Source organism: Lingula anatina, chromosome 6 (assembly GCF_051362555.1).
Source record: "Lingula anatina isolate TDL-2025a chromosome 6, LinAna3.0, whole genome shotgun sequence".
NCBI lineage: Eukaryota > Metazoa > Brachiopoda > Lingulata > Lingulida > Lingulidae > Lingula > Lingula anatina.
Window position 1 is genome coordinate 11,542,474 of NC_141772.1, and position 11,039 is coordinate 11,553,512.

The 11,039-nt window shown below is 35.5% G+C and overlaps 1 protein-coding gene across 3 annotated transcripts in view; it reads left to right on the forward strand.

The window, feature by feature from the left end:
- The window catches only part of LOC106172028 (synapsin), a 51,821-nt gene that overhangs the window by 5,883 nt on the left and 34,899 nt on the right, over window positions 1–11,039 (forward strand). The window contains exons 1-5 of one of the 3 annotated variants that reach the window (XM_087015195.1): window positions 685–865; window positions 4,162–4,219; window positions 4,533–4,624; window positions 5,581–5,731; window positions 6,047–6,151. In XM_087015195.1, coding sequence (XP_086871321.1) covers window positions 795–865; window positions 4,162–4,219; window positions 4,533–4,624; window positions 5,581–5,731; window positions 6,047–6,151 — 477 coding nt within the window. In that variant the 5' untranslated portion in view covers window positions 685–794. Of the gene's footprint in view, window positions 1–684; window positions 866–4,161; window positions 4,220–4,532; window positions 4,625–5,580; window positions 5,732–6,046; window positions 6,152–11,039 lie in introns of those variants that run through there. The other 2 variants (XM_087015194.1, XM_013552604.3) reach the window with 2 other exon arrangements.

Here is an 11,039-nt window from a genome sequence, read left to right on the forward strand (position 1 = left end):
GCAATGCCCATGACGGATAAAAGAGAAAACCCCATTCCATTATGTTTTCATAGTGTCATCAGCTAGTTAATGAGGTTGGGTGTGGAGGCATCTTCATTAAGATGGAATAATTACCAGTCCATTCACCTTCTATTTTTGTATGAAGTTCTGTATTAATGACTGTAGGTAATTGGTCCATTCCACATATGTGGAACTTGGCTAAAAATAAAATCATTGATCCTCTTTTGTATGTCTGACACATTTTGTTTTAGAACATGAATAATGTGAAATCATTGATAGTCTATGAATCAGGCACAATATTATCTGTCTAACCCAATATGGGACGAGAAGATCACTCATGTGATAACCAAGTATCAGATTGAGTGGGAAAGCAGCTTTCAATAATATGTCAATGTTAGCAGAGATACAGTTTTCCTGTGTGTCAGATTGCTTTGATATGAGCAGCTGAAATCCAGTTTACCGTGACTTGATTAAGTCCCTTTATGACATGGAAAGTCAGGGCATCTTATGATCACACTAGACGAGCTATTTATACACATACTGTGTAATCACCCTGGGTTCTTAGGAGCCTGCATTCAGAACAGTGGACTAACTAGTCCGAGGGTCAAATATGGTGGACCCACTTGATTCCTTCCACACGGGAAATCTATACAGTACCTATTAGTGGATTAGACAGCAAGCTTTTTAATGGGTTGCCATATTTGACCCTGGGACTAGTTAGTCCACTGTTCTGACTGTGGCTTTAGTATTAATGGTTTCAGTAGATATTGTGGAATACACATTTTATACCCACAATGTATCAAATAGACTTCTTAATGGCTCTGATTGCAGTGGGAAGTGAGCATCCCACGAATAATACTGTCAGGTAGGATTGCTATCGACAATTTCAGCCATTTCGCTTTGCACCAAGAACCTGTGTAATCTGAATACTAATAATTAAGAATTAAGTTCTCCGTTGCTAAAGCTGGGCCTTAATTTGGAGTTTTTTTTTTTTTTTTTTTTTTTTTTTTGCATAATAGCTGAGATAGTTCTGTCAAGTACTGTTTATATTTATTGTATTTTTTAATCAAAGACAGTTAATTAAATGAAAATTATAGCAGACTGTAAATGTTTCTATTTTTTATATCTTTAATCTTCTTGTTTTCATTTGAATCATCTGTATGTATTTCCCAGAGGAATTTGGCTAATTATTTTTTTCAAAAGAAATGAAATTATTAGACATGCTCAGAAATTGCATGTTTACATGAAATGAAAATGCAATTTTGCGTGTAACTTCATTTACTTGTCCTAAAAATCAGGCAAAAAGGGGGTCTTAATGACATTTATTTACATAAATCTTTTGGGACTTCAAAATATCATGATGGTCATGCGCCAAGATGGTCAGTGAGTATGAGAAAGTAGTCCATAATGCCAGATAAATGAAGTATTTCATGTGCCAAAATCGTTTTTGAGTATTGGCTCCATTTTCCATATCTGACGTAAATCATTTCCATCTGCTGGCAAAGTTTGCATGCTTAGCAGGTTTATGAAAATTATGTACCTTTGACGGTGGTGTGATGTTGACTTACTTGGCATCCTGTGTATACTGTTATCTGGCCAATTAGTCTACAGACTCATTCCTAGTGAAACAATCATTCTATGCAGATTGATCCAACTCTGCGGGGAAGCATTCAGACGAACATGCCAATTTTGTGAGCCAAAAATATCATTGGCTAAAGTAGCCCCTGGACTAGACTTTTTTTTCTAATTTTTTTCACTAAATGGTAGTTTCTTTCTTGATTAAGTGCACCTGCTGATACTTTGTCTCAGTGTTGTATTTGAGACTATGGGCGTTTTCCCAGAGCTTTTAGATCGATCTATCCCTTCGGGGAGTCTCACTAGATTACTGTCAGATAATCCTGCTTAAATGTCCGTCCCGCCTACCACAAGCTGTAAGGGGGTAATTAACTTTCGTGCCCGCTCGGCTGACAGCTATTTAGCATGAACCCCCAGGGAGTTAGGTCGATCTAAAGTAGATCGATCTAATCTCTGGGAATGGGGTCTATATAACAATGGCAGATCAAGGGGGAGCACTTTGGACAATGGTCACTCACCTCCCCCCCCCCAATCTCCCTTAGCTTCTGACATCTTCCTGTTTCCCCACTCCTCTCTCTCTCTTTCTCTCTCATAATAATAACAACAACAGCAACATTAATAATGATAATGATGATGTTGATGAAGATGAAATAAATAAATTATAAAATTAAAATACGAAGTATAAAGAAAGGAAGCAAGAAAGAAAAGTATAACATGTAATTTTTCTATCCTTGTGCCAAACACATAATAGAAAAAAAGCCTAAAATTGCCCTCATCTACTATTTGTTATTATGTCCAGAGTACCCCCCCCCCCATCCACCCCTTAACAAAATCCTAAATCCACCAGTACATAAGCAAGCTAACAAAATGATTAGCTTTTCTGTCGACAATGAGGTAATCATAATCATAATCAGATTGGGTGGAGAGATATGCCCTTCAAAGACAAACTGATTTAACTTGAATGGGAACTCGCCTTAACTGATGCAGACACTCAATAAATCTTGGCCGCATGTGCAGAATACCAAATGGAACGATCTGCTAAGCCAGATGAGTTATCCTGTTGTAATATCTGTGATCAATAAGTTATTGAACTTCACACTAAGAACCTTATTCTAGGTGATTAAATCTGAAAAGGATTTTCCTTCACCTAATATCCAGTTATTTGTTTCAATAAGCCTTGACTTGGAAAAGGCGTAGACATTAGGAGCGAGACAAATGTTTCATAAAACTGGCTTCTGTTATTTCCTGCTGATATAGATTCCTTAAGTTGCTGTAAAGTTCTGAATCATTGACAGAATTACTTCATGGATGCAGATCTAGATGAACATCGATTCCCAAAGGATAGAAATATATTATATTTGAAAATCTGTATCGTGTTTGGATGTCATTTTGAAATAAATTTTACTGAAATGGAGCTTTTTATATTTAGAACATGGTCATCCTTCTGACATTTGCTAATTATTAAATTTTTCACTTTTTTTCTGTAAAATAATTTAATAATCAAACTGATGAGAGAAAATGTGGAATTACTGGATTTTGCTCCTATTCCCAACTCTCACTTTCAATCAAGTGATAAACCTATACAAAAGAGATCTCTTCAGACAGTTGCCTCAATTGCCTTTGAGCCTTTGGGTAAAGCAAATTCAGATGAACCGTCTTTAGGAATATGTATGACCATCCAAATCCTGGTGATGAATTGGTCTGTAAATGTCCATGCACACAGTGATATCAGACAAAGCTAAACTTTTCTATCTCTTTTTCTAGTGTATTGGCAAAGTAATTTTCATGGGCATATTTTGATAAGATCTTATGAGTAGCACATCAAACAGAAAAGAGTTTTGATCATTGTTTTCATAACAATTACAATGAGTTTTAGTCTGGGTTATAGCAAGACAGCATGTTACCAAGAGGATGATTATTTATAAGGATTATGGTAATTTTATCATTTTTGCAAATGAAAGTGTGCTAGGATAAGGCCACCACTTGCAGGATCTCACATATACAAAAATCAATTTAATAAATATTCCTGAAGTGTTTAGCAAATTTTTGTTATGCTTTCAGTCATCACCCTTTCGGCCTATAAGGCTTCGTTCACATGCAATGTCTATTTTCTAATTTCTATTTGCGCTATCTTATGATCACGGTCTGTGCCCTGAATATCCCGCCGCGTAATTACTGGCAGCGCGAGCCAGTTACTTATAGTAACTTATAGTAACTGGCTCGCGCTGCCAGTAATTACGCCGCGGGATATTCAGGCCACAGACCGTGATCATAAGACATACCGCAAATAGAAAATAGAATTTAGAAAATAGACATTGCATGTGAACGAAGCCTAAGTCTCAAAGTACTGTTTGGAGATATGTTATTAGGCAATCTTTTTTGATCTGGCTTATAATGGCTTCTTCCCCTTTCTTCTCATTTGAACCAGAGCCATCTCCATATTTCATACATAAAGTTCAATACTGAATTAACTCCACTGTCTCACCAGTTGTGTAACTATTTATTGTTTTATAGACTGTAATTTTAAAGTGGATATTAGCTTGTATGATGTCACAAATGACAATTAATTTTTTTTTTAATCTCCAGGACAAAATATTTCCGTGGTAAGAAGATATTTGGAGACTGGGACGTGAGAGTAGAACAGGTGAGTTGAACATGCAATTAAAATTGTTGGAACATTAAATTATTGCTGAGGAATCAAACAATATGGATTATGTAATCTTTTCAGTAGAAGAAAAAACATTGATTTAAACAAGTTCATAGAAGCACTCAAAAGTACTTTTAGCAGCTCTGATAGCTACAGTATATTGCAGACAGCAAATGATTTTTTTTTTGTGCAGTTATATTCACTGACTGCAATAACCTTATTAAATAAAAAGTAAAGAAAAAATAGCATTTGGTCATGTATTCAAATTGTGTACATTATTGTTTTTATTTATTTATTTATTTATTTTCAGGCTGAATTTTCTGAGATCAATCTTGCCTCCTATTCAGATGCAGGCACTATGGTCGATATGAGGGTGACGAGGAATGGAACAAGAGTAGTTAGGTTAGTTGATGGACACCAAACTCTAAATGCACTTGTGCTGATTTTCATACCACACTGAGATAGTGGTGCCTATGGTAACTTTCATCCCACACTGAGTTAGTGGTGCCTATGGTAACTTTCATCCCACACTGAGATAGTGGTGCCTATGGTAACTTTCATCCCACACTGAGTTAGTGGTGCCTGTGGTAGCTTTCATCCCACACTGAGTTAGTGGTGCCTATGGTAACTTTCATACCACACTGAGTTAGTGGTTCCTATGGTAACTTTCATCCCACACTGAGTTAGTGGTGCCTGTGGTAGCTTTCATCCCACACTGAGTTAGTGGTGCCTATGGTAACTTTCATCCCACACTGAGTTAGTGGTTCCTATGGTAACTTTCATCCCACACTGAGTTAGTGGTTCCTATGGTAACTTTCATCCCACACTGAGTTAGTGGTGCCTGTGGTAGCTTTCATCCCACACTGAGTTAGTGGTGCCTGTGGTAGCTTTCATCCCACACTGAGTTAGTGGTGCCTATGGTAACTTTCATCCCACACTGAGTTAGTGGTTCCTATGGTAACTTTCATCCCACACTGAGTTAGTGGTTCCTATGGTAACTTTCATCCCACACTGAGTTAGTGGTTCCTATGGTAACTTTCATACCACACTGAGTTAGTGGTTCCTATGGTAACTTTCATACCACACTGAGTTAGTATTGCCTATGGTAACTTTCATACCACACTGAGTTAGTGGTGCCTATCGTAACATTAATACATCACTGAGTTAGTGGTTCCTATGGTAATTTTCATACCAACCTGAGTTAATTAGCGGTTCCTATGGTAATTTTCATACTTTCAGTTTCATAATATACCATGTATGTATAACAGCAAACTTAATAATATATTAGATTATACACCACTGATCAAGTTGGACAAAAGAATTTCAGACGTTTATTTATTTGGAACTCTTTACTCTAGGTCTTTCAAACCAGACTTTGTATTAATACGACAGCATGTTCGTGATGCTAATGAAGACTGGAGAAACCTGATTATAGGTCTTCACTACGGTGGGATTCCCAGTGTCAACTCTCTACACTCACTGTACAACTTCCTAGACAAGCCATGGGTGGTGAGATATATATAGTGATATACAATTGAAATATATAAAAATTGAATTTTTAGTGGGAAATTACAGTAATTGTAATAAGTAATTAACTGCATTTTTATAGAGAGTTATGTTGGCAATATTATATCTAGATTCATATTTTGCTCTTCAGGTTTTTCTTTTTTTAATTAAAGATCAACTTTTCAGTCAAGTCATCTTGAAACTTAAGTTATCTTGATAGATTGGAATGATTTTGATATTTGCTGCTTGAGATTAAGATGCATGACTATTTTGCATATTAACCTGATATTTAAGTCCAATTTCAACAACATATTTCAGTTTGCCCAACTCATCCAGTTGCAACGTCGCATTGGCAAAGAACGTTTCCCTCTGATTGACCAAGCATACTACCCGAACCACCGGGAAATGGTGAGTAACCTTTGGGTGAGTTTTCCTTTCCTCTTTCTTTAGTTGTTTGTGTTGTCAGCCCACTCGAAGCCATCTTGTCCAAGTTGTTGGTTTTTTGACCCATGAATTATCAACCCTCATTAGAAATTTTAAGTCCTATTTTTTCTTGGCAGTTTACACTTTAAGTGGCCCCAGACCCCTGGTTGTAAAGTCTGACATTTTTATACACCCCAAAATCATGTCTAAGTCGAAATGCCCTGTCAGATTACAAATATTAACATCATCTTATCATGCAGGACATTTGAGCTGTTCTACAAGTTCTCTCTGTATGTATTGAACAGTCCATTCATATTGATTACACATAATTACAACTTTCATACCCATCAGTTGGTTGGATTGGACGACATACAGTTATATCTTCCACAAGATGGAAGTCATCAGGCAGGCACTTATGCCAGTAGTAATTTTTATTAAATGACAAGAAACATGTTGAAACAAATTTGGATAAATATAATTATTTGATGGGACTGCATGAAAAGAAATTCAGTGACACTAGGGATGCAGTATAAAAATTAGTTTTAGAAACTTCCATCCTTATGCTACAGGATACCTTTGTGTTGGCTATTCATATGGTGTGTCATATTGAAAGGGAGAATTTGAAACAGTTTCTGTAGTATCAGTGAGGCATTTCCATGTAGTATTGAAAATTGGCATGCAGCTTACATATCAGCATGCTCAATTAATACACCATTAGTAAATCCCATGGGAATGTATTGCTTTTAAAGAACCATCTGCTGGAAAAGAAAACATAAAAAGAAAAGTCAAATCTCTTTCCTGTGTTACAGTCATATTTAAGAGGAACATTAAGCAAAGCAGTAAATGGAATAGCCCCATGATTCAGCACCAGCTCATCACATAATTCGCCTTCATTTCATTCAATTATCAAGAAATATTATGGGCTCCGTCAGTGCAATTGAAATATTTAGTGAGGACGCTCATCACATTCTCTCCAAATTGATTTTAAATCATGCTCTTATTTGCAACATACAATTTCACTTATGGCCTTACAGGCAAAGATATTGACCTTGGTAAAATAAAAATGGTATTTTCTCCAGTTTCTGTTGTGCATGTATGTCTTTTTGAATTAACCAAGAATTCTACAGGTACATTCCTTGGGGGACTTTGTACAGTAGAAACTTATATTTCTGTAGTTCCTGATACAAGGAGACAATTTGTCAAGTCAGAAACAAGAAAATATTGAGGTTCTTAATTATTTGAATTAATTATTTAATCACAGAACATTTGCCTGAGTCCTGCAGGCTTGCAGCCAAACTTGATTTTTACTACTTGAGGTGCTAAAATAATATAATAATCATCATGAGAAATATGTAATTCATGATAGATATACAGCTTTTAAAGCTTCTGTTACCTTGCTTATGTTTGAAAAAATTAATTTTCAAATTGTATGTTATAATTCCTGGACAGTGGGTTTCTTTCTAGGATTTGTAAACATTAACTGATAAATTCAAAAGAAAAATCCATCTCAGCATGCAGTGCAAATTACAGGAGAACAATGGCAAAGAAACTTTTAGTTCTCTGAATAGTTGAATAAATGAAGATAAAAAAAGGTATTCTGGTCGATGACTGTTATGTTCCTAGCAATTTCTTTTCCTGTTTCCCAAGAGAAATCTTAGTTATAGGTTCTGTTATGCTGAGATGGGGTGTAATCAATATTGCTATAGTACTACACCCAGCAAATACTATATAGCATTGATTTTAGACAGCTACAGATATGATGAAAAAATCAGATGTGCTTGCTTAAAATGAATACCATGTTCAAATAAAAGATCGACCTTCAGTAACTAGTGCCTTTCTTTACACTTTTTGAACATCAGAATTCCCCAAGTCCAATATCAGAATAAGAGAAGGCCCAAATATCAAAATCATTATGTTTATTGTCTAAAATGTTATATCCACAACTATTGTCCTCCAATGTCAATTCATCCTTTTCTTGAAAACGGTTTTCCAACTTATTGCTAAGATTTTTTTTCATTATTTGGAGAAGGTGGCTATTGCAGTGGAGACAGTCTCTCTGTGGTTTATGTTGTGTGAATGTGCTGTCTTGAGAATTTATAATTTTTTTTTACTTGAATTTTGTGGTTTCTTTTCTGAATCACTATTCTTTTAGCCAGTGATTCTGAAAATGTTGACATTTATTAGGTGAGGAACAAGAATGCTTATCAAGGTATGAACATAGGAGACCTTTATTCCCATTGTCTTTGAAAGGTTAAAATTATTGAAAGGTGGTCTGATGGCACTATTTTTTCCAGCATCCAATATCCAGGCATTTGTTAGAGCAGACCTTTAGACCCTTTTCACCTTGATTGGTAGTTCAGTTTTAACAAGGGTAGGGGTGGTGATGGTTCCTTGTACAACGCAATGTATAGTAACAGTACCTATCGAAATTTATTCTGTGAATCAACTCAGTCAAGTTAAAGGGCTTCCCTCAGTCGACTCTTTTACGAGATAAACAAGCCACATTAAGTTCCTAGTCTGCTTAACTGAAGTGGAACAGAAAAACTGTAGCCACATTAAGTTCCTAGTCTGCTTAACTGGAGTGGAACAGAAAAACTGTACCGCTTCTTGTGAAAAGGGTCTTAGCTAGACAGCACATTCATATGTGTAGCTTTATGTGTGAGTTCAGTTGCAGGACTTAATAACATGATGTGTTTGTCATGAAGCAAATAATGCAAATGCAGGAAATTCTGGCGACAATTTATTGATACAAAGTTAGGCCTTGTGGTTAGTAAATATTGCTTCTATGAAGTTTCATGTAAAACATATATAAACCACAGATCTCTGTTTGCAAATCACATCAGCCAAAAAACATTCAGTTTATGTGATCAGATGATAAAAATTATATTCCTTTGTCCCAAATGGACCAATTAAATTAAATTTTATTTTGATAAGTGCTTCTTATGCTGGTTTTATTAAGCTGAAAAATAACAAAATTTTTGCCTTTGTTTATCAAAATTTGTCTGTTACCAGTGCTTTATAAAACTGACATATAAGAACCATATGGCAGTTTTATAGAAGTCTTGCTTCATGACACATATATTTTAAATAGACACATTTTTCTCTATTTTCTTCATCTTGTTTGTATTCTTTTCCTGGTACAATCTGGTACCATTTTCCCCTTCCAAGTTGCTGTAGATAGACACACCGGAGAGGTAATGTTTATTTTATACTAATCATTATAACAAGTTTTGATGACTTTGATCTTATTAAATGGGAATATCTATTTCAGGTGACTTTTATGACTGTGTTGTTATCTTTTAAATAGCACCAGTCGCACAATGTACTAAGAAAATAAAAGTTTACCAAGGATGCAAAGAATATACAGTTTTTGCTGAGTGCTGCTAAGCATGCTGCTTTTTTTTTATTTTTTGAGAAAATGGAGCAAGCATTGATAGCTCTTTTACAACATGACTGTTTGCAATGATGCTCGACTACGAGAACCTTAATGAATCATTAACTGCACATAGAATGTCATTATTAACTGATTTTTTCTGCCTCGAAATTGGATTATTACAACATACTTTCTGTTATCATGCACAAATGCCTAAAATCTAGACAAAATGACACGGCACATGCAATATGATATTTAATAGAAATCACTAGCAGGTTCCTGGAATTAAATCAAGTATCTATAATTGAATGGTGCAAACCAACAGTATTATCTGGTAATTGATCATTTTACACTGTATACTGACTGCTAATATACAGGGTTCATTTGCCCTGAATTGTGCTCTGGGCTTGAAAAAAGTTACACTGTGACAATGATTTAGCCGCAAATGTAGGTGTACATAGGGCAAATGCACTGCAAGTCAATAGGCAGCATATCATATTGTGAAACAAAACTCTTTGAAATGTCCAGAAGTTTGAAAGAAAATGTGTATGTGAGCAGTATGTAATCAGAAGAAGACATGTAAAATGCAACACTATCCGTCAAATTTGTGCCAGTGTAAACAGGCCCCACTCTCATTCACAGAATCCATCTCATAACTTTCCCATATTTCACTCAAACTTTCATCGCAATTTATGTATAATTTCCTGATATACGTCAAACAACCCAAGCGTTTATCAGTTTTGATTCTGGTAAAGTAGAGTTTGATGATGCTGTATATGTATTTATAGCACCACTAGAAAAAAAATTAGAAGATTAGGGTATTGATTTGGATTCAGACCATAACCCATTAGATGGCATATCTAAATGTGTTATGGTGTAATGTCTGGGTGAGATATTTTTGTACCAAAATAAAAAAATCATTGGGCCCATTCACACTAATTCTGAAGCTATGATGTAGCAATCAGCTGATATTGAAACCGTATCCGATCCAGTGTGAGTGACATCACCATGCATGCAGTCAGCGAGAGTGATCTGGCAGTCGTTATCATATAAATGTGCCCACTTCTGCCCAGCTTCAGTCCTTGTAACCAGGGATGGTCTTCTCAATCTGCATACAAACTAGTCATTAATGACTTTTTGATATATAATTGTAGTTTCAGGGTCGTATTAGAAAGGACTTGATTAGCAGTGTTTAAGCTCCCTTCCTAATTGGAAATTTTATAAAATACAACTTTATTATTTTGTACTACTCTATTTTGACTACCAGTGGTGATAGGGGCTGATTTTAAAACATTTAAATGTCTCAGTGCAGGCTGACTTTTTCTGGACCAATCGTTTGTGAAATGGTCTTAGGCTGTTACATGTACTGTTGGCCATGTATGTTAAGCTGTCTGGGCCAAGATCCTAAGACTAATGTCAATTCATAAGACAGGCATTTTTAAAATTTGAAATTGATGTAACATTCCGTGTCCCATTATAGAAACAGTTGTGATGTCTGGGATACCTATAAAATGT